The 25,131-nt window shown below is 38.9% G+C and overlaps 1 protein-coding gene across 4 annotated transcripts in view; it reads left to right on the top strand.

The window, feature by feature from the left end:
- Window positions 1-25,131, top strand: part of WDFY4 (WDFY family member 4) — a 382,372-nt gene that overhangs the window by 309,460 nt on the left and 47,781 nt on the right. For all 4 annotated transcript variants that reach the window (XM_072627574.1, XM_072627546.1, XM_072627553.1 and 1 more), the window contains 4 exons: window positions 3,580-3,699; window positions 4,990-5,107; window positions 7,336-7,445; window positions 22,469-22,622. In XM_072627574.1, the coding sequence (XP_072483675.1) occupies window positions 3,580-3,699; window positions 4,990-5,107; window positions 7,336-7,445; window positions 22,469-22,622 (502 nt within the window). The remainder of the gene's footprint in view (window positions 1-3,579; window positions 3,700-4,989; window positions 5,108-7,335; window positions 7,446-22,468; window positions 22,623-25,131) is intronic.

Raw genomic sequence — 25,131 nt, 5'->3', positions numbered from 1 at the left:
CCAGTGTCTTTGCCAAGAAAACCTCATATGGGATCACAAAGAATCTGACATGACTGGAAACAAAAGCCAGTGCATGTATCTTCGGATAACCACAATCAGAAGACACAAATAACCCTACCCACAACTACATTAAACCTTTCACTGTGAAAGCTTTAATGAAGATATCCCTAGTTGAATAGACATTCTCCTTCTATTTATCAGCCAGGGATGTATCTTGAAAATTTTGGGCCTTGGCAACATAAGGTGGGGGAAGGATGAGAAATGGTCTCATTGAGGGAAGGAGAGGAGCCAGGGAGTTGGAAGGGTTTCACCCCTTTGAATCCCTCCCGTGGAATCTAATATAATTCCAAGGGTGCAGTGCTCCCAGGGCCCCATGAGGACCTACAGGCTGTCACCACTCCAGGTCTTTGGCAAAGCTGACTACAGACACTGGTGGAAGGACAAGAGTAGATCAGCTAGGAAGAACCAAGAGTATTGTTCCTCCTTGTGCTTCTGGTCTCCATCTTGTAGTTGGATCTCTAGCAGTTCCTCCCACTTCTATGGAGCTAGTTTGGTCCCCTCTTATTTTGGCCATGCCTCAGGAAAAGCCTCATTTGCCTTGACCTGGCTACTACTCTATCAGCAGCCTTTCTTCTTTGGAGATCAGGGATCTGAACAGACCAAGATATGACATGAGCTTGAATCAGAACCAATAATCTGGCACATCTTCTATAGTACATTTTTCTGACTTAAAATGAGGGCCATACATACATCTTATGTATGTGAATTATTGTTTGAAGTCTGAGGACAGCCAGAAAAGAGATAATTACAAGCCCATTGAAGGCAGTATCTGAATAAGATAAATGGATGCTGTCAGCAAATACTTAAGTAAGCTGAGGGAATGAGAATGTCAACAAGAAGGTGAAAGCCACATGTCTATTTCCACTTTGAATATAATCTGTTCTTCAATAATGAATATGCAAGGTATAGAGATGGGGTGAACCTTTTTACACAAGTACCAAGATATGGAGGTTATGCAAAGAAATAGCATGCCCAAAACAAGCTAACAAACAGATATGTGAAGGAAATAAGGCAACTGATTTTATTGTCGAGAGAAGTGAACAAACACAGTGGACTTCCGTTCCCTAAGAACACTGATCCAGTTCGGGCAGCATAGGTTTTCTTGAATATTACCCAGCATGGGGAGGTACAGAGATGAGCAGAAGAATATATGGAAAATAAGATGCAAAGAACTATCCTTAGCTTGAGAGCAATACCCTCATTTGGTACTGTTCCATCAAACACTTCATCTCCAGCATCTACATTCTCACAAACTGTCCTCCTAGCCCGGAATGCCCTGTCTTCTCCTTTCAATCTCCAATGATCTTTCTCATCAGTAAAGTCCTCCTTAATTTCCTCTCTTGTTTGCACCCTCTCCCCCTACAGAAGACCTCACGTTACTATCATTTTTATACGTGTCTAAATCCCTCCAATAAAGAGAGGGGGAAAGGGAATAAGCATTTATACAATACCTATTACATGCCAGACACTGCACTAAACATTTTACAGTTATTTCACTTGATCCTCACAACAGCTCTGCAAGGTAGATAATAGAATGGAAACTCCATACGGTTGTTTTTTTTTTTTTTCTCTTTTGTCCCCACTGACTGGCACTTTTTTTTGGTGGGGGTGGAGTAGAGCAGTCAGGATCAAGGATTTTATCATTACGTGAAAACTCTGCACTGATGCAATCAGCAACCCCTCTCTAATTTATTTGTTTAGAGAGCTGTCCGGGACCAACTGAGAGTAAACCACTTGCCCTATTTGTCAGAAGTGGAACCTGAATCCAGGTGGGCAGGACTAGCCCTCTATCCACCAGGGCACAGCGACTCTCCTGGCACCCAGTTCCTTTGGACTAGCTAATAATTTTTATTCTTATTACTATTGTTAAAGTCTGTTTCTCCAGCTTTCTACTGGGTGGAACAATGGTCTTCTATCAGTTACAGGAAGCTAGCCTTAGTTGGCCATAGGTAGATATTGCCTCTTTGGAGGGTACTGAGGCTTGGCTGCATAAATAGAAAATGAATTGTTTTGAGACCTGATTGCTATTGCTCAGCCAGCCCTTCCTATAGTTACTCAGTTCTTGCCTCTAAATAAATGTACCATAGTCTTGGCAAGGTGTTGAATCCATGTAGAACTTTTAAATAGAACAGCACAGTGCAAAGTTATGCTTCCATAGTGATAGCAAACCTCTAGACCCCAATAAATATGAGAGTGTCTAAGGGTGGTTTTCTGTAGACCACATTTAATTGCTCAACTGCACCTGGACCCTTTCCTCCAGAGGCCACTTCCAGTATTTTACTTTAACTTTTTACTATTTTTCTTCAAATAACTGGATTTAACAGTCACAAATTAATAATTATTCATTATAGAAGCTGAGGACCCCAAATTCGTGAGTACAGTTCCAGTTGGGAAAACAAAGGCAGAGAGAAAGTTATTTCTGATAGATCTTGGAACATCCTAATGGGGACTTCATTGTCAAGAAGAATCCTAAAATGAGGAATGTCTCCGATAAGCCAATGGATAACCTGTGTGGGGAAAGGTTTCAAGATTATGCCATGTGAAAGCCAAAAGAATGAACTGGGGTTGTCTAGCTTGGGGAAGAAAAGACTTAGAGGGAAGGGTCAAATGCCAGTTATCTTCAAGTGCTTGAAAGACTGTCCTGAAGAAGAGGAATTAGTTTTATGCCACTTGGTCCCTGAGAGTAGAAACAGAAGCAGCACACAGAGGCTCTAATGGATTAATAAAACATGGGTTAAGGGAAATCTTACTATCAGAGCTAACCCAAAGTGGAATTGATTTTAGAATCTAGGTCCCAGAGTTGTTGGGTTTGTTTTCACTGGAAGTCTTTAAGCAAAAGCGGGAATGTTGTACAAAAGGATTTTTGTTCATTTATAAGTTGGAATAGATATGTTCTGAGGTCTCTTCAAACTATATGGTTCTATAATTCTTATTGTGATCATTATAAACAGGCTTTGAAGGGACCTAAGGAACCATGTATTCTAAACCTAACCTCTATTTTACAGATGAAGAAATCAAATGCCAGAAATAATATATTTTTCCATTTCATTTATTTTTAAAATAAATTATATTTTAATATATCTTGGTAGAGGATGAACCCATCTGAGATATTTTAAATCTTTATGGGGTCAGCTTTTGACTATATGAACTAAAATCCTAAACAATGACAATTGTTTTTAGAACAAAAATGCTTTTTCTTTGGCTTAGGAACCCATGATGTCATATTTTCTCAGCAGATGTGTTCTTCTAAATATGTTTTGTTTTGGCTAATATTGAAATAGATTTGTACCCCCAAGTTCACACTGGGTCGTGACAGGGGAAGGCAGCCTAAGGACTTGGTGGGTGGTAGAGGGAAACTTACCCTAGCGCTAACATTAATTTAATTTAGAATTTGTTGTGATGATTTCATAAAATACATATTACAGTTACAGATAACTAAAGATTCTAGGGATGTACATAGAGGGGGCCCACCCAGACGATATTATGACTCATACAGATTGTTTTTCTTCCTTATGGCAGAAAAGGGAAATAAGCAATTTTGAATATCTCATGTATCTAAATACCCTGGCTGGGAGGACCTACAATGATTATATGCAGTATCCAGTTTTTCCTTGGATTCTCGCTGATTATACCTCAGAGGTAAACCATTAACAAGAAGAATTGCTTTTTTTCTCTTTGTTTTTATTATTTACTACTACTAATAGTAAAGAACTCCAGCTTTGAGGATACCAAGCCTTCCAATGAAATGTTAAATACAAACCTAGACCCAATTCCACAAGCTTGTTTCCATCTCTATACGACATCTCCCCTTATACCCACAAAATCACACAAGGATAACAGTGCCCTCCCTGGATCTTTTTGTATCAGCTCATGCCCAGTTGCTGGCAAGGTTACCAACTTCACCAGGAAGCTAATCTTTGTAATGATTTCTCTTACCTCATAAGGTGATCCACTGTCCTAGATATTCAGATCATAAATTTGATTAGTGGCCATAAAGTCTGCTTCTCACTCCCTCATTTCTGGTCCATCATCTGTCTGCTCCTTTCTTTAACCTTTGATATGACGCTGAGTGGACACTGAACCAAGCTTAGAAAATTTGTTTTCTTTGTTTTCCTTGCTTTGTTATTTTCCCTAGCTAAATGAATACAAGACTACAATATTTATTGTAGTCAATCATCATATTTTTCCTTACTTATATAACCAAATAGATATTTCCCCCAAAGTGTGATATGATTCTATACTTCCCACTTTTGTAGGCGCTAAAAGGAAGAGAGCCCCAGGATCTCGGATTCCCTATGAATGTTTTTCCACTTCTTAGTTTATTGGGAAACAACCATAGGGCATACACTAATGTTACATTGTAATTGTCCAGCTGATTCTGTTCCCATGAAAACAGTGGACTTGTCTTTGAATCAAAGAAGGAAGATGTCTCTTACAAAAAGACTTGCCTTCATGGCACTGAATTCATTGATTGAAATTCAAAATTATGTTTTTATTTCTCAGTTAGTGACTATCCTCTGTCAATACAAATTATGGTTTGGGGCTCAAGGAGCCTGAAGCAATGCCTAGCAGATGTCAAATCATTTCAAAGAAAAACAAAATAAAACAAAACCTCCAAACCTTCTTGCTCCTGTGACTGGATGAAATCTCTTGATTTGGGTCAACTTAAAACACATTCAGTCTGAACCCAATCTCTCACACTTCTTATATTCCATCTCTCTCTTATTATGTCTTCTGGGGTCACTGCCTCTTCAGTAATAAAACCACAGCACTCTGAGATGCAAACTTGCTAATCACCTGAAAGGGTCAACCCAACTGACAGTAAACTAATAAAGAGAACCGTAAAACTAGAAAGCATAACCTCCCAGAGCTCGAGCTGGGGCACCCGTGGGTCTCAGTGAGTTTTAGAACTACATATCTGCCTTCTAGGTTTTGAACTTCACGAATCCCAGGACATTTCGAGATCTCTCAAAGCCCATGGGGGCCCAGACCAAAGAAAGGAAACTAAAATTCATCCAGAGATACAAAGAAGTTGAAAAGAGTGAAGGTATGTGATTCTGATTTTAATTTTTTTAATTACATATTTTTTAAATGCTGGGTATTAGAATTTGTCAAAAACCTTTTTGTGGTTAATAGATCAATTCTAAACAAAATTGCAAAGCTGGTCAAATTTGTTTTGGGATTTTCAGGTAAATCTTGGGCTGATTCTTTCTTTCAAAGCACAATGACCAAGCTTCTGGTGTTATTCCTTCCAAGCGTATTTGAATCTGAAAAGGAGATTCTAGAACACCGAAACGGTAGACTTTTGAGAAACCATAGAGAACCCCAGAGAGCCAATAGGATTTCAATCTGGAGGGGACCTTACATCATCTCATCCAACCCCTTCATTTTACTCATGAGAAAACTAAGAAAGATGCTAAATGACTTGTCCAACTGTAGCAGAGCCAAAATTTTAACTTGGGTCTCTCCAAAGCAAATCTTTGATAAAGGGAAAGATTGTTTTGGCATCTAGGTGGAGCAGTGGAAAGAGCGCTGAGCCTGGAGTCAGGAAGGCATGGGTTCAAATCCAGACTTAAACACATACAAGCTGTGTAACCCTGAGCATGTCATACCCTCATTTTCTTCAACAATAATTTGGGACTAATAATAGCACCTACCTCCTAGGGTTATTGTGAGGATCAAATGAGATATTTGTAAAGTACTTAACTCTATGCCTCGCACATAGTAGGCACTAAACAAAAATGTATCCCATTTCCATTTTTCTTCCCTTCCCTTTTGGACATGAAAATAAGATGAGAACCTTTGCTTCATCCCGTCTTTATGCCAAATAACACTGGTTCCTACTCATCTTTTCCCTGGAATCATGCCTACAGTCCAGATGTAGGGAGGTGGCTTTCTTTACTTTCTTAGCTTTCCCTAAGTTTAAACTGTCATTTTATGTAAGTTAAATTGGTTCCCCTTTGATGGTACCAATCCTGTTACCAGCTCTAATTTCAACTCTTCTAGCTATTACATGCCATTGTTTTAGAAATTCACAAAGGAATTTCTGAATTAGAGCCACAGTCATATAGCATCACAATATAAGCTGTGGATATATGAATTGCTCCATTTCTGGGGATTTTCTGTAACTGTGTCTTTTAAATGCAGGGATGGTTTATATTTTGCTTATTTTACTTATTAAGTTTGGGTGTGTGAGGATTCAAGCAAATATAGAAAATGCAATAAAAGAAAATAAATGTCTTACAGAAATCAATGATGTCTATAGTCTGCTCTTCCTCTAGCATTTGTCCCGATCCTAGGTGAGGGCTTTCAAATCTAGAAGTATATTTAACTTGTCCTTGACTAAGGAAGACAAATAGTACCTTGCTTAGAAACAAAGAATACCATCACCCCCAACATTGCCATAGGTGGGTAGAAAGAGAGATGGGCAAAATATTTCTTCCCACAAGGGAGGACCACCTTTCCAGAGGTGAAGAATTTAAAGACATTAAATGATCCAAAGATCAAACTGATGTTAAGTATTGGAGCCAGGACTTAAACTCAGATGTTCTGATTCTGAATTCAGCGTTCATATACCCTCATCGATGATGGAATTTCAGAGACTTGGGAAACCTGGGTGAAGTAAAGGTATTTCAAGAGCAGCACCCTTTCAATCACAAGCACCCACTATATGCAGAAACCACACTAGGTGCTAGGTATACAGCTGGGGATACAAATGCAAAGAAAGACATGATCTCCATTCTCAGAAAGTTCCTATTGCTTCACATAATAATGACTCCTGATTCATCAAGCCTCAGTCTTCTTAGTTTCCATCACCTCTTTCTCCTCCTCCTCCTTTTCTTTTTCTTTCCCCTTGCTCACCTTCCTTACAGTCCCCATCCTCAAACTGCTACCAGGAGTACCATCATTCCAACTCCCTACTGCTGTCACTTCATCTTTGCAAAGCACTTGGCGATTTGAAAAAAGTACTTTTCTCATAGCAGCCTTAGAAGGAAGGTAGATGGGAGGGATGGGAGAAGAATCTGAAGGAGGAGTTTCGACTACTCAGCTGAACACATTGGAATAGTTTCCTTAGGACAGCATCAGCAGTTTAAAGTTTATGAAGCTGTCCAGCAAACTAGTGATTTTCTTGCCCCTCTTTGTCTTCTGGTGCTTTTTAAACATCGCCGCATGTTCGTTGCTCCTTAATGTCCAGCTGCGTAGGTTGTGTGTTATCGCCATCTGTGTAGTCGTCACCAAGTGTACCACTGAAATCACGTTCGATCTCGTTCACAGGAGACCTTTCCGTCCAGTGCCACTACTGCACCCACTACTCCTCCGCGATCATCGTCGCCTCCTACCTTGTTCGAATGAAGCCGTTTACTCAAACCTTCTGCTCTCTGCAGGTAAACACCCATGAGTCCTTTGAAGACCAGTCATAAGGCTCATTGCTATTGAAATGGGGAAATGCCTGTTGGAAATCACTGTGTTTAGTGCTAGAGGTGACCCCTAAAGGTTACTTCTCTAAGTGGAACCTCCATCCTGAATATGGTCTGAGGGAAAATCAGTGTTAAAGAAAGTGCTAGGAGCTGGGGAAAATTCAAAGATCAATGACATAGTTCCTTGCCCTCAAGGAAATTGAAATCTAGTAAGAAGATTATGGTATGTATACAGATATCTAATGTGTACAGATAACTAATATAAATAAGGACATAAAGAGTACACAAGAGGGGTAAAATACTATGCAGTCTTGAATAAATGAAAGATCATTTGTAACTAAGTAAATGATGTGGTGGACAAAATGCCAGGCTTTGAGTCAGGAGGACCTGAGTTCAAATCCAGTCTCACACAATTTACTAGCTGTGTAACCCTGGGCAATCCCTTAATCCCTATATGCCTCAGTTCCTCATTTGTAAAATAGGGACACAATGAAGAAGGAAATGACTCCAGTATTTTTACCAAGAAAACCCCATGGACAAAAATCCATAGAGTTACATGGAGGTAAACTTGACTGAACATCTGAAGAACAAAATGACTCCTTGGAAGAAATACCATTTCAGATGAGTCTTAAAGGATAAGCACACCTTATCCCTTCCACATCTTGACTTTCCCCATCAAGTTTTAACATATCATGGATCACCATAAGAAATCAAATGGGAATTTGGGGAGAGGTTTGAGGAAGCTGCAGATGACATGCAAAGGCCAGCAGATAATACAAAGTCGATGTCCAAATACTTCATCCAAATTTTACAATAAGGTACTATAAATTACCCATAAACCTATGTTTGTCAGAGAAAAGTCTCCCAGGTTGTATCATGTGCATTGTGATCTGTTCTCATCCATTAGAGACTGCTTATTCCTGCTAACTTAACAAACTGCAAGCAACAAATATAGTTATTACTAATAGTTTTTAGTATTTAAAACTATAAATCTTCTATAAATTCCAGAGTGAGACCAGAAGGAGATATGAGGAGAAAGGCCGAGTTCCTTTCTCAAGATAAGGAGCAAAACCCTTTGAGTCTTTTCCTTCTTGGCACAATCGTCTACTCATTTGACCAAATGATTTGTCTAGACATTGTATAACTCCTCACTCCCTAGAAATTCACTCAAAAATAATAAATGTGTTTCCCAGGAGTCTCTCCAAGGCAACAAGCATTTTAAGCAAGTTTGGTTTTGAGAATTAATAGTCCCTAAGCTACAATTCATGCCAGTAATTTCTTCCAGATGTTCATTAATGCCCAAGAAATGATGGTGGCAGGGGTGGTTGTTGATGGTAACTATGACATTGAATTCAGTTGCTACCTTTCAGTCAAGGAGCTCACAATGCTTTAGATAGTGCTGTCTTTATGAGCTAGGAACAGTGCAGCAAAAATGTCATGCCCCTGGGAGACCTTCTGGCGTGTTTTTCTCACCTTTCCCCTTAAAGGCATGACACTTTGGCTACCATTAGTAACAAGAATGCTGAATGCAACTGGACCTTAAAGAGCATAGTACAGTGAGAAGTAGAGAAAGGGAAAATTCCTCCCTTCCTGTACTCAATACTGCTTCTGAACATCTCTCTCTATGCATATCCCCTCAGTCCATCCTGAAGCAGACTCAGAAAGAGCCCTCCCTCAGCACACTCCAGTTTAGAGACAATCTGGGAAAAAGTTGAAATTTGTTTGTATTACTCCATAATGCATCCCTTGAGCCTACCCCAGACTGACTCTCCACTGATAGGCTGACCCAGAAAGCCTTTTCTAATCAGGTCCCAAGCTATCTTTCTATACTGGTTTTAATTAATTAATCAATCAATCAATCAACATCTGTTAAATTCTTATTATATGTGGGTCATCATATTAAGCATTAGAGGCACAAAGCGCTAGGGGTACAAAGCAAAAATAGCTCCTTCAAGGAGATTACATTCTAGTGGGTGAAACAACATAGATATAATCAATACATATAAAATATGCTCTTTTAGAGACCAGGAAAGTCGTCCTCCAAGGTGTGGCTAGGTCTTAAAGGAAACTAGGGAGTCTGAAAGGCAGAAGTTAGGAGAGAGAGCATTCCAGGCATGAAACACAGCCAGACATGGGAGATGAAGCTTCTTGTGTGCAGAATAAGGACCAGTATGGATGGATTATAAAGAACATGGAAGGGGGTAGTATGCAAGAAAATTATAAAGTAGGAAGGCATCAGAGGGGGAAGAACTTGAAATGCCAAACAGAGTTTATATTTGATCCTAAAGGTAACAGAGAGTCACTGGAGCTTACTGAGTAGGAGGGGACATGGTCAGATTTATACTTGATGAAAATCACTTTGGCAGTTATGTGAAGGATGCATTGGAATGGAAAGAGATTTGAGGAACGGAATTCAATTAGAAGGGTAATGCAGTGGTCACCTGGTGCAATATGAGGGCAGGAGTAAGGGTTGGAGGTAAGACAGTGAACTAGGCACTGAACTAATTGAGAAAGGAAGGACACTATCTTGGAAAAGATGGGAGGTTAGTAGTTAACGGCTACAAGAATCTGGTTTCCGTGATATCATTATGATATCTGGATTTCATTAATCTCAAAATAAGAGGTTGTTGAATGAAAGCAGTAGAAGGAGCCTCTGTAAATGGTAGCCAGTGAGTAAAGGGATATAAGCAGAAATGTATCAGGTATTGGGAAGGGTAGCCAGGGATGTAGTACAGGGAGCCAGTCTCAGTAAGTCCAAGAAGATAGAAGAAACAAGAGAGGAAATGACATAAAATGAAAGTGTGTTCATTAACGGAGTAGGAGTTCCAGTGGTCACAATGGCAGAGATGAATTTATGTGGAGTAGGACATTGGGAGGGTAGGGTTGAGGTAGACAAAAATGGTTATCGTTGTTGCTTATCCTTCATTTTCAAAGAGTGCCAACCACACCACGGGTGATGTCTTGACTTGCACTTGAATTGGATTTAAGTGAGGGAAATTTGTGTAGTCATAAGCTTCACTCTTCCTGAGTCATTAACGTCTTAGTGGGCAACTAGGGCTGGAAAGGGGAGTTTATTTTTTGGCAGTTAGGGTTTAGTATCACTGGGTTGGAATGACTAATCACTAAGATTAAGAGGTGGTGGGAATATGCTAACCATTAAGAAACTTTTTTTTATTCAGAGTATCAGTGGATGAAGAGAGGTCTGAGGAAGGCAGTGAGGTTCAGCCTTGATTCTCAAGGTTTCTGAACAGCCCTCAACTTCCAGATCTGTTATATTTCTGTGTCCTAGAAAGTGTCAGGAAGGCCATGGCAAGCAAGAAGAAGTGTGATCCTGGCCAGGAGGCTACTCTGTCCTGAGGGTACTTGGTTCAGTCTAGGAAGCTATAACCTCCAGAGGCCTAGCAAGGAAGCAGAAAAATGGGGCCAGAAGATGGAAATTGTCAAGCTTTTAGAAAAAACCTGGTCTTGCCCCCCACTAGCTAATGCCTTCAGGCTTAAATGTTTCTTTAAATTAAACTTTCTAGTTAGTGGATTTAGGCTTTCCATGCACATCTTCTCTCTAGCTCATGGTAAACATTCAGTTTTCATCTCTGAAGATTCGATTACAAGTCTATAGGTTTAGTGGGGTTTTTTTGCCCAATAACTACTAAAAAACTTTAGGGATCAGGGTTCAATCGATAGACTTCCTATATTTCCCTGTTGATGTAAAGAAGTGGGTAGAGAAAAGACACAGAGACAAACTAAGCCTGGTGACAATGTCAGTTGCTGGATTTTCCTATTTAGCCAGCAGTCTTTTGTGGCACAAATGAGTCATCCTCCTGATTCCTGTGCTGTGTCCTGTGCTGCCTTGAGCCAGATTCTCCAGAATCTTCTGCATCTATAAATATTACTGATATATGAATTCAAGCCATAGCTCTCTCTCTCATGGTCTGGCCATAAGCTTTAACCAAGTAGATATTGAATATGTCTTAATACCAAAATGAACCTTAAGCATCATTACATCAGTCAGAATTGAGGGCTGTCATCCAGACCCCTTGGAGTTTTATCCACATTTATAACAATTCATCATAAGCAGCTACAATTTTCAGGAATTTTGCCATTTTTCTGACTTGTTATGGATAGGAATATATATTCTACTTTGGCTATATAATTAGATTAAGTGCATTAATTTACACCTCAGGAATTCCACAACCTTTTAGCCTATTACATATTCTTTGTGACACATCCTTATTATAATAATGAAAATAATAATAGTAATTAAAATAAAGACACAGCTTAGTTAACTCTAAATTGGCATTTAATTCATGGTCCTTACTTACTATATTAGGGAGGTTCATTTAAAAGTTATTTCTGGCATTACTTCCAAAGTATACAATGCTGCTTTTACAGCAAATATATATATATATACATATATAAATCATTCAATTCTAGGGACAGCTTTTGTCATTTGTCTTACCCTTGGTCCTTATTAAGCTTTCTGATCATTTTAGGAAACTTTATGAATTAAATTTTTTGGGAACCAGGATATTCTTCAATAAATTGCTTTCCAAGCAGCCATCAAAATATTAATAGTATAGCTTTCTAAAGACATCTAGCTTTTAAAAGAAGAGAGGGAGGCCTGAAGGAATTCGCCTTTTCATGCCTTTATGAGACTAAGCCTTAAGGTTATGGTGAGTTGGACTTGTCTTACAATAGGCAAGTCAATCCCCCACTCTGAGTTTTATTTAGTCTGGTCTATAAGAAGAGGGAGTTGGATGAGATGCCCCTGGAGTCCTTCCCACTTATGATTCTCTGATCCTATGATTAGAAAGCTCAGATGGGTTATTCAGGGCTGTGCTTGAGCCCACTCACACAGACTCTCAAAAGCTGATATTTAAATGGTCATTGTGAAGATTGATACCTCAGAAATCAGCCAGTTACAAATCAGAGCTTGACTTGTTTTGTTGATTGTCTGGTTTATAGAAAATGATGAAGACCACCCAAACCGAAACACCCTTTCCACTGCATCAAGCTGTCTTCAATTATTGTTGTACTCAAGCTTGTTGCCACTGCCATGATCTCAAGTGTGCTTCCTGCTAGGAAGTATATTTGTCAATAATGGGCAGCCACTGTTGACTTACAGGCTCCTGGAATGACTCTCATGCTTCTATGGGCAGCCTATCACAAGGCACATGTGGCTGATCAGAAAAGATGCTATGATACCAACTTATTGACTTCAGGATTTCTTGACTACACTGAAAGAATCTAGTCTTTCCATTGGAGGCAAAGCAACCAGTGACTGTCACTGACTTGGCCCCTGCTCATTCCAGCATGACTCTGTTTTTAATAGGCTAATGCAAATAAAGCACTGTGTTAATTAAGTCACACACCCTGTGAAATCCATTATTACCAACAGTTGGTAAGGACTTTCTGCACCACCTGAGGCAAGATTGTGACTGATTTTCTCTCAAACCCTATGTTAACTCCAGTGGTGAATGGTTGGGGATAGGTTATGATACTCGTAAAATAACAGCTAGTTGAAATCAGCCACATCATTTTCTGATTGTTTCAATTCAAGCTTCATATCTGTGGTACACCTAAAGGGCTTGGCATTTCAGAAAGCCAGACTTTCTCCTAAAGAGGTATAGTTGTTAGTGGAAGAGTCCTTGGATCTGTGCCAGAGTCCACCATTCATTGGCGGACTGTGATTTGGCCCAACATGAAGCCTTTCCAATTCAGTTTCTCAATCCTAAGAAGACAGAACATCCATCCCCTCATGAATGGAACCTGGTGTCGGAATTAATTTCCCCTGTGGCCAGGGAAAAACATTTGTAACCTGTGAATTCTGGGTGAAGCATTCCTTTGCTTTCAAGAAGAGAACTTTGTCCAAAACACCTTGTTACACAAGGGAGATGATTAAATGAGATAATATATAAAGTATTGGAAACCTGAAGGCACTATAGAAATGATGATGATGATGATGAAGATGATGAAGATGATGATGATGAAAACTGGGGCTCCAATAGAGAAAGAGAGAAATGATTCAAGAAGTCCCAAGATATACTAGAAAGTACAACTTTTCAACCTGTTTTCTTTTATGGAATACTTGCTTCAATGATGGAACCCAGTGATTGCACATGTATAATAGCTTATATCAAATTGTTTAGCATCTCAGAGAGGCGGGAGGGGAGAGAAGGAGCGAGAGAATTTGAAAGTGAGCATTTTTAAAAATGACTATTAAACATTATCTTTACAAGCAGTTGGGGAAAAAAATAAAATATTATTTTAAAAAATGACAGAGCCCAAGGTTTTGGAATAAGTCATATATAGGATCATTTAGAGCTAAAAGATACTTAGAACCCAGCCCCTCACCCCTCATGAGGTAACTGAGGCTAAAAGCAGTTAAGTGACTTCTCCAACATCGTGAGACTAGTAGATGTCTGAGGTGACATTAGAACTTAGGAAGTCAATAGGTCTGATATACTATTCAGTGCTTCACCTAGTTTCCTCTGATTAGTGACATGGTAGAATTTAATTCAATTTAGTTTAACAAACATTTACCAAAACAAACAAACAAATAAAAACTTGCTTTGTTCTGGGCACAGGGCTAGGCATTGAGAATGCAAAAATGAAACAATCTTGGTTTTAAGGAACTCCCATTCTTTTTTGGAGGGGTAGGATGAGGAGAGAAGTACCATATACGCATAAGGAAATTCAGAACACATACGAGGTAAATTTGAGGAAGGGGGAGAGCACGAACAAATGTGGAGAATTAGGTAGGGGCTTATACACTCCTTTGGCAGATGGACACTTGAGCTAAGTCAAGAGATGAAGGTGAGACCTGAGGACATTCCAGGCATGGAGGACAAAAACAGGAAGCCTGGAGATGGAATGATGTGTATGGAGAACAGAAAGAAAGCCAGTCTGGCTAAAGCAGAATATAGGAGGGGGAGTAATGTGAAATGTCTGGAAAGGTAGGTCGGAGCCAGATTGGGAAGGGCCTTAAATGCCAAATGCAAGAGTTTATATTTTAAGAAATATTTGCTGACTTTTATCTTTATTTGCCAGGGAAAAATTTAAAAAATACAAAAAAGGAAAGAAACAATAAAAACCAGGTTTCTGATGAATCTTGAGTAAATTTCTGTCTCCTCATTCTCTCTGTCCTGTCATTTCTCTAGTTCTTTTCATGCTCCCAAAGCTACTCAGAGACTGAGCTCTATTACTTCTTACTCCCCCATCTCCTCTCTTCCATGTTATATCCTCCTCTTCCTCTTTCTCCTTCTCTCACCGAGTCAATTCACAGCTTTGTCTGCCTCTTCTCATATCCAGTACCATCTCATATCCAATACCTCTCTCTCTCTCTCTCTCTCTGTCTCTCTCTCTCTGTCTCTGTCTCTCTCTGGCTCTCTCTGTCTCTGTCTCTCTCTCTGTCTCTCTCTCTCTCATCCATTTCCTTCAAAATTAAACCTTCACAACAATTTGATAACCTCTTCCAAATCATGTCAGGGCATTAAAAATTTTTTTATATCTTTTCTTATTTTCCTATGTCCACACACAATATATCCTCCCTTGTAACAAAGAAAAACAGTTAAGTGAAACCTTTGTCATTGTATCATTTGTGACATCTCATCCCAGAATCCTCCACCTAACAGGAAGAAGGCATTTTACCATGTTATGTAGGACCAAAATTGGACATTAGAGTTATTTAGATTCTGAATGCCTTTCTAGTGTCATTTTGCTCATATTATTACAGTCATCATATATGTGGTTCTCCCAGTTCTGCTTTCTTATTTCAATTCACTTGTGTCTTTTTATGGTTCTTTAAACTGCTTACATTCATCATCTCATGGAATACCATAGTATTCCATTCAATTCTTCTATCTATATGTCTATCTATCTGTCTGTCTATCTCTATCTTTCTATGTGTCTACCTTTCCGTCTATCTTTTTCTTTCTATCTGTGTCTTTCTATCTATGTACCTATCTATCTTTTTTCTTTCTATCTATGTATCTATCTTTTTGTGTCATTTCCCAGCATAACATCACTCATTTTGCTTCTGCCTCTTATTTTTTGGCTACACAAAGATGCCACTATTCATATTGCTATCTTTATGAAATCTTTCTTTCCATTTTTGGACCCCTTAGAGACTTGCCTACTAGGTAGATTGTTGCATCAGGATATGTGAACATTCTAGTGGCTTTTCTCATCTCCTTCCAGTTTTGCCTCCAGAAGAGACCAGTTCACAGACCTGCCATTGTTGTACAATTGTGCCTGGCTTCCCATTTATACATCTTGAAAATCGTGTCCATTTATTAAAATTTAGCTGTACAGATATTGAAAGATAAAAACATAGCAGAAGGATACTGTGGGTAAATGGATTATTTGCAAAGTGGACAGTGACAAGTGAATTCACTTGTGTATTTCACTTGATAGACATTTTTGCATTACTAATAACGATGATAGCTAATATTTGCACCACCTAAATCATTGTTTGTAATATTGCATGATATAATAGGATAAAACACCAAATCTAAAGTCAGAAGGCATGGTTACTAATCTGAGTTCTATTTGATGACTGTGTGGTTTAACCTATCTAGTCTTAGTTTCTTCAATTATAAGATGAGAGTGTAGGATTAGACGGTCTATGAAGTCACCTCCAGCTCTAAATCAATAATCCTTCATGGAAGTGCTCACAGTCCAGAGAACTGATAAAGATACTTGTTAAAATATATTGCCCAGAGATGGTATAGATTTGGCCAAGCTCTCTAAGAAGGAATGATAGAATTGCTTGTCTCTAGTTGTCCATGTGTCCATGTACATAAGTAAACTGACTCATGCTTTCTGAACTTCCTGTGGGTTAAATTAAGAATTATTTTGTTTAATTCTGGCTTCTATTTCTTTTTCAGTGAGGAATCTCAGGAACAGTTTAATATTTGGCTAAAGAAAATATAAAATTTGCATGTTGATCCAGACCATTTTGAATAAGTCAATTTGAATAAGCAGGAAACAAACTCAGACAATATTTTTTTTAAATTTATTGTTATCATTTCCAAGTTGATGCTGGCCCACAAGCATAAGTTTAGAGAGTTAAGAGGCAGAAGAGAAATGGAAGATTTAATGCTAAAAGGCTTGGTGCAAGTTTTATTCTCTGTGAGATTAAGAGTATACATGGAGAGGCTTAATTTTCTTAAATCTGTGAACTTCTCCTAAGTATAGGAAGGTTTCTGTAGTCTATGGGTATTCAGGAAACTATAAGATCTTGGATTTCAAAGTAGGAAGGGACCTTAAAAAGAAATCAACCACCTCATTTTACATATGAGGAAACTAAGGCTCAGAGGAAAAAATAACTTAAGGTCAAATTAATAATAATTAGGAGAGCTTGGATTTTAACCCTTGCTTACTAGGTTGGACCACATTCAATCTTTCCTACCTTTGATTGGATAAGACATTTCCATTTTATCATCACATTTTGCTGCATTACTTTTGCATGCCATCTATCTCTGTAGCCACCTATCTCCATAGAAAATGTAGAAAGTAACTTCTTCAAAAATAATTTCACCAGGCCCCCTGCTTTATTCTAATTGCATTACAAAGGGAAAGGAACTAGCAGGGGCATACCTGAGTAACCACCAGAGTTTAGTTGAACCCACAAGCCTAGGAAATATATAATTTAAGTTGCCTTTAGATTGTCAGGTTTTTCTTCCAAGGTTGTTTTTCTTTTGTTTTTGCATTCCAGAAGTGAGAAAACCCATTAATTTTGATACAAATATATGCAAATAAATTTATTAATATAGGAAATAGGAAAATCCGTTATTGCTTCCCTTATAAATAATAAAGGTTTAACTTTTAAAGATATTACTTTTGCTAAAATACATTAGACAGCTGTGAAAAAATAACATTTTCTTTGTGGTAATATCTTTAACTAGATTTATAGCACTAACAGCATTTTCTATGTATATATTATTTTTATTTAATACAGGTAATCTTTTTATTACCAAATCATATTGTTTCTCAGGAGATTACCATCAGCACTCATAAAAACTGCAAAAAAAAAGGAAAGATGAAAAAGCATCAATCACTGGCAGGCATCATCCGCATTGTGCAGAATAAATCTACAGCCTCCCCTAATGTACTTCAATGAGATACTTGTTAGCTTTTGATTTATTTATACTTCCCTTTATTTTGTTTTAATATCAATTTGAATAGAGCTCCAAAGGGCCCTCACCTTATGACAATCAAAAACAAGATGACCTTGTAAAAACAATGTCTTTCTAAATGAGGCTTGATGAAGATGGCTCACTGGCTTAACCAGGCCTCCCTGTAACCCCTTTTCTGTCAGACAGAGACTCAGGAATCTCATTTGAAGAAGAAGAAAAAATATGATGTATTAAATTGAAAACCTGCTTTCTCTTCTCAGTAATGTCTTTCTGTTTGAAGACAGCCTTATTGGGGAAAGAGGAAAGGCAGTAAATAAATATTTATATAGTGCCCATAGCACTTACTAGCTGTATGACCCTGGGCAGGTCACTTAATCCTGTTTGCCTCAATTTCCTCATCTATAAAATGAGCTGGAGAAGGAAATGGTGAACCACTTCCGTATCTTTGTCAAGAGAACCCCAAATGGAATCATGAAGTCGTGAATGAAGCGACTGAACAATACAGCTACGTGCCAGGCACCATAATAAATACTTTACAAATATTATCTCATCTGAACTCCACAGCAACCCTAGGAAGTAGGTGCTGTTATTATCCCCATTTTTCAGTTGAGAAAAATGATTCAGACAGAGGTTAAGTGACTTGACCAGGGTCATACATCTAGGAAGTACCTGAGGCTGAATTTGAATTCAGGTCTTCCTGACTCCAGGTCCAGTGCTCTGTGCACTACGGCACCACCAAGCAGTCAATGGTATTTCCCACAGGCTGATCTTGGGATCATAAGACCATTGATTTAGGGTTAGATGAGGCCATCAAGTTCAAAACCTTCATTTTACAGATGAGGAAACTGAGGCCTAGAGGGAGCTGCCCAACAACTTACATAAGCTGTCAGTAAGAGAGCTGGAATTCAAATACAAGTCCTTTCCAAATGACACATTCTTTGTTTACTTATATGAGCTTGAGATGCTGCTGTTGAACCAGTTTGGCCGCACATGATCCCCATCAGTCCAGGGAACCATAAAGCAAAAGGGACCTTCTCATTACTGGTCAGCAGGGCTCTTATGATCCATGGCAAATATGCAGTCATAGCTGAAAGCAGTACATCCAAAGAACAAAAGAGAAGCCTCTATTATCTGCAGAAATTAGATCATGGAATTGGCATTGAGGGAATCTCACCACTTTGTCCTTGAATTGGAGGGATTTCCTTGTTGGTTTGTTAGAGGAAAGACAGACTGATTTTTCTTAAATAACTCCTGACCCTAGAGTTTGCCAAGGAATGGAGCCATGTTTAAAGAAAAAAAATAAACAATCCAACAAAAAAAACCAACATTGCTGGTTTGGTCAAAACCAGACTGACTCTAAGGAATCTCAAGAGTATCTTTGGTCATCCCTATATGTTCAAACCTCATTAGACACTAGGATTCAGTTACACCAGCAGGCATCTGAAACTACTATTTTTTAACTCACTTCTTTTTCTCATACAGCTAGATTGAGCCCTCATCTAGTTAGCAACCAAATATTTGAAGAATTGACTGGTTTAAGAAGCAAATTTCAACCTGTACTTTGGATGCAAGCCCAGTTTTTTTTATGCACCAAAGATCGTTAAAGGGACTTCATTCTAAGTTATTGACATGCATTTTAATTGGTTTAATCTGCTTAGTGAGGATAATTCTAGATTTAGAACTGGAAGGAAGCTTTTTCGTTTTTATTAATTTTTGGTTTTCAACATTCATTTCCACAAGATTTTGAGTTGAAAATTTTCTCCCCATTTCTCCCCTCCCCCACCCCAAGACACCATGCATTCTGATTACCCCTTCCACCAATCTGCCCTCCCTTCTATCACACTCTTCCTTTCCATTTTCCCTGTTTTCTATATTTTCTTGTAGGGCAAGACAGATTTCTATACCCCATTACCTTGTATTTCTTATTTCCCAGTTGCATGCAAAAACAGTTCTCAACATTCATTTCTAAAACTTTGGGTTTCAACTTCTCTCTCTTCCTCCCTCCCCTCTCATCCTCACTGAGAAGTCAAGCAATTCAATATAGGCTACATATGTGTAGTTATGCAAAACACTTCCATAATAGTCATCTTGTGAAACACTAACTATATTTCCCTGCATCCTATTCTGCCCCCCATTTATTCTATTCTCTCTTTTGACCTTGTCCCTCCCCCAAAGGGTTTACTTCTAATTACTCCCTCCTCCTATTTGCCCTCCCTTCTATCATCCCCCCACATACCACTTGTCCCCTTCTCCCCTACTTTTCTATAGTGTAAGATAGATTTTCATACCAAATTGAGTGTGCATGTTATTCCCTCCTTACGTCAAATTTGATGTGAGTAAGCTTCACTTTTTCCCCTCTCACCTCCCCCCTTTTCCCCTCCATTGAAAAAGCTTTTTCTTGCCTCTTTTATAAGACATAATTTGTCCAATTTCATTTCTCCCTTTCTCCTCCGAATATATTCCTCTCTTATCCTTTAATTTTATTTTTTTAGATATCATCCCTTCCTATTCAACTCACCCTGTGCCCTCTGTCTATATGTATATAATCCCTCCAACTACCCAAATACTGAAAAGTCTCAAGAGTTACAAATACTATCTTTTCATGTAGAAATGTAAACAGTTCAACTTTAGTCAGTCCCTTATGATTTCTATTTCCTGTTTACCTTTTCATGCTTCTCTCTTGATTCTTGTGTTTTAAAGTCAAATTTTCTATTCAGCTCTGATCTTTTCATCAGAAATGCTTGAAAGTCCTTTATTTCATTGAATGACTCTTCTTTCCCCTGAAGTATTATACTCAGTTTTTCTGGGTAGGTGATTCTTGATTTTATTTCTACTTCTTTTGACTTCTGGAATATCATATTCCAAGCTGTGTGATCCCTTAATGTAAAAGTTACTAGATCTTGGGTTATCCTGATTGTATTTCCATGATACTTGAATTGTTTCTTTCTGGCTACTTGCAATATTTTCTCCTGGACCTGGGAACTCTGGATTTTGTCTACAATATTCCTAGGAGTTTTTCTTTTCAGATCTCTCTCAGAAGGTGATTGATGGATTCTTTCAATATTTATTTTACCCTCTGATTCTAGAATACCAGGGCAGTTTTCCTTGATAATTTCATGAAAGGTGATGTCTAGGCTCTTTTTTCATCTTGGCTTTCAGGTAACCCCATAATTTTTAAATTGTCTCTCCTGGATTTATTTTCCATGTCAGTTGTTTTTCCAATGAGATATTTCACATAGTCTTCTATTTTTTCATTCTTTTGGTTTTGTTTTGTAATTTCTTGGTTTCTCATAAAGTCATTAGGTTCCATCTGCTCCATTCTAATTTTGAAAGAACTATTTTCTTCAGTGAGCTTTTGAACCTCCTTTTCCATTTGGCTAATTCTGCTTTTTAAGGCATTCTTCTCCTCATTGGCTTTTTGGACTTCTTTTGCCATTTGGCTTGGTCTGTTTTTAAAGATGTTATTTTCTTCAGCATTTTTGGGATCTCGTTGACACACTTTTCATGATTTTCTTTCATCGTTATCATTTCTCTTCCCAATTTTTCCCCCACCTCTCTTATTTGATTTTCAAAATCCTTTTTGAGCTCTTCCATGGCCTGAGACCATTACATATTTATTTTGGAGGTTTTGGATGCAGAAACCTGGACTTTGGTGTCTTCCTCTGATGATATCTTTTGGTCTTCCTCATCCAAAAGAATGGAGGAAAATACCTGTTCAACAAGAAAGTAACCTTCTATAGTCATATTTCCCCCCTCCTTTTTGAGCATTTTCCCGGTCAGTTACTTAACTTTTGAGTCCTTTGTTAAGTGGAGGGTATACTCTAGGGACCTATAAGTTCTCAGTTCTTCCAAGGTGGCACAATCAAGGCTACACTGGCCTACACTCTGGTATGGGATTAACCATGAGCTTTTCTGTCCAGGATCTGTGAGTAGGGTTCCCTCTTCACAACCACCTTCAGCTCCATCAGGCCAGTGCTCCTCCTCACCCCAGCGCTGTCACTCAGGGCTGATATCCAGATCAGCTACTTGATTCCCCCAGGGTCTTTAGTCTGAAAGCTCCTAAAATGGACACTGCTGCTTCAGCGACCACCGCCACCCTGGGACTGGGGCCAGACCATGTTCCCTTTTCACCCAGGTGAAAGAGCTTTCTCAATGACCTTTGAAGCTGTCTTTGGTTCTTGGGGGTTGAGGAATCTGGGAACCACAGCTGCTACCCAGGATTCTACACCCTGAAGCCAATTCCAGTCCTATCCCTGCTGGGGTGCACAGCCAAGGCTAGGCTATGTTCCTCTCCAAACCTGATGAGATAGACCCTTCCTGTCAGCCTTCCAGGCTGTCTTGGGCTGGCAATCTCTTTCACTCTGTCGTTTTGTGTCTTCTGCTGTTCTAGAATGTGTTTAGAATCATTTTTACAGGTATTTTATGGGCTTTGGGGGGAGAACTAGAGTAGATCCAGCTTTCTACCCTGCCATCTTGGCTCCACCCTTCTCAAAGAAAGCTTTTTCAAATGAGGAAACTGAGGCATCAGGAAGGTAAAAGGACTTGTGCAGAGTCATACAGGTTGAATTTAGCAAAGACTAGATCTGGTTCCATGTCCTCTGACTCCAAATCTAGAGTTCTTTTCATTATATCTGATCTTCTACATCAAAGAAACAAGATTAATCATCTTATGGCCATGGGTCATTTCTCCTCTTCTAATATCCATTCTCAAGTTGTTAGCTTTTTTTAATAAAAGATTTATTATTACCATTTATTAAGCGCCTCCTGAATTGGGTATAAAACTCTGAATGGCAATGAAGCATCATGAGATTCCAAACAAACCACCCTCTGTTCTTTTTTCCCCCCTGTTTGTAGGGTGGAAGCTTTGACGTGGCTGACAGGATGTTCCACAGCGTGAAAAACACATGGGAGTCAGCGTCCAGCGAGAACATGAGTGATGTCAGGGAACTGATCCCAGAATTCTTTTACTTGCCTGAATTTTTAACCAACTGCAATGATGTTGAATTTGGTGAGTTAGCAGAAGTCAGTGGGAAACAGAGAGAGTGTGGGCTCTTCCTTTTTCTATGGCACTAACCTATGGAAATTTTTATTAACTTTCAGGTCCCCCCCAAAAGGAGACTATGGTTTGGACTAAGCTAACACTAGGAGGCAGCATAAATATAAAAAGTCATTTCCCTCTAGTTGTCTATGGTTTTCAACATCCGAATCTCAAGTTTTGTTGATGATCCTTGGGTGAAGAGAGTGTCAGTTGGGCTTTCTCACCTGTTTTACCTGCACATCTTTTTTGAGCACCAGGAGTAAATTCCTGGAATCTTTATCATAACCCTCCATCTGGGAAAAGATCATCTTTAACAGCATCAACTTCCTCTGATGCTGGCTCCTCCTCTCCCCCCATTTCCAGAAGCATTATGCCACCACCATTTTGTATATACCCTTCTGCAGTACAGAACACTGTGGGTTGTCACACAGATCACTTACCTTCTGAGATAGTATGCTTTTAAAGGGTAGCATAGTGCTTTTGGTGCAGCAGCATCCTTTATTGTTCCATAAAGTTCAGCTAAGACCCCCAATGCCCCAGCAACTAATTGAAGGGACCTGTAGTTGGCATCAATCTTGGGATCACTTATCCTTTTTGTGGCAGTCTTCCAGTGTGAGAAAGGGGAGATCCCTGCTAATGTCCAAGGAAATAGAACCACTCCAAGCTATGTCACCTTCACTGACACACAATGTTTAATCAGTGATGCTATAAGGAGTCAAGTTGCAGTGAACTTCACCAGCAGTCTTTGATGCAAAATGACTGATTGGTCACAGATTTGATACTGTGGTTGTACAGTCAGACATGAGCATTGACTAAACATGCATCTAAAGAAAGAGCATTCCACATGACTTTCCAAAAATTGAAGAACTCTAATTTGTAACCAAAGCAGTAGCAATTTAAAGGTAACATTTAAAGGGGTAGCTAGGTGGTGCAGTGGATAGAGCACTGACTTTGGAGTGAAGAGGACATACATTCAAATTCAATCTCAGGCACTTAATAGCTGCATGACGACGGGCAAGTCACTTAACCCCAATTGCCTTAATAACCAAAAAAGTAACATTTAAGCTACTGTGAGAATATGGGCCTTCTGAAGACTTGACTGTGTATAGAGGGAGAGAAATGAGCAGCACTGCACCTTTATCAGTATTGTAAACAAGTGGAAATGCAATGCTTGTCCTGGAGGAAAAACATCTATTTAAAACTGGCACCAATCAAAATAGTAGCATAGTATCATAAGATTTAAAGATGTAAGGAACCTTAAGGTCATGGGATCATAGAATTAGAGTGAGAAAGGGACTTGGGAGATAATGTAGTCCAAACTCTTTATGTTACAGATTAGAAACTGAGGCCCAAAGGAAATCAATAACTTGCAATGTTACCCAGGTAACGTTGTCCCTATTACCCCTAATACTAACCTGAGTAGAGGGATGATTTGAACCCGGGGTCTCTGACTCCAAATCCAGTGCTATTCCTCCTGTTCCATCCCTTGCTATGAGAAGCAAAGAAAGTTTAGACAAACTAGAGTAGGAGCAGAAATGGAAGCCCTAATCTGGGATATAGTACTTTTATTTTCCTTAACAAGAGTCTTAACCTCCCTTATTAAAAGAAACATCTTATTGAACCAGGCTTCATTATTTGCATTATTTATACCCTCACACTACTCTCAAGCCCAGCAAATCAGATTCAAGCAAGAGGATTAATTGTCAGTTAGGTAGAGAGGATAGTGCCTTTTAAGAAGCTTTAGAATCTTAAGGATACAGTCTCCTACTTTAAGGCATGAAAGAGTTGAACGATATAGCACCAGTCACCCTTTTGTCTTGTATCCAAAGGCTTCCAAAGTGTATTTCTCATTGACTTTTTCAAGCTTACCATTCAAGCTTCCATTCTCCATTTCCATTAAACTGGCCTACTCACTTCTCCCATGTGACTTTCCATTCCTGTCCCCATGCCTTCACCTCTTCTCATATATGTACTATGTTTCTCCATCATCTCTACTTCATAGAATTCCCATCTTCCTCCAAAGCATCACTCAGGTGCCACCTCCTTTACAAGGCTTTCCTGGTACCCCCAATTGTCATCACTCTTTTCACCTTGAAATTTCTTTCTATTACTTGGTATATAATTCATGCTTATTTGTGAATATCAGCAAAATAGAGTGGAATCTCTTGGAAGGCAAAGATAGTTTCATTTTCTGTCTGTATCTCCATAACTTGCCATGGTGCCTTGCATGTAGAATGAGTGCTTAACAAATGTTCATTGAAAAATAACTAATATCTTATTCTTTGCACTTAAAGATTGACAATGGGTTTTCTTTACAACTACCCTGGGATTTATAGTGAAAATATTACCTTCATTTTAAAAATGACAAAACTGAGACTCAGAGGTTAAATGCTTATTCTTACACATTTAATAACTGTAGATGATGGAATTCAAAGTCGGGTCTCTAGAATCTAAGTCCATCACTCTACCCTGAATAAAA

This window comes from Notamacropus eugenii, chromosome 1 (genome assembly GCF_028372415.1).
Source record: "Notamacropus eugenii isolate mMacEug1 chromosome 1, mMacEug1.pri_v2, whole genome shotgun sequence".
Lineage (NCBI taxonomy): Eukaryota > Metazoa > Chordata > Mammalia > Diprotodontia > Macropodidae > Notamacropus > Notamacropus eugenii.
This window is presented reverse-complemented; position numbering and strand designations above follow the sequence as displayed.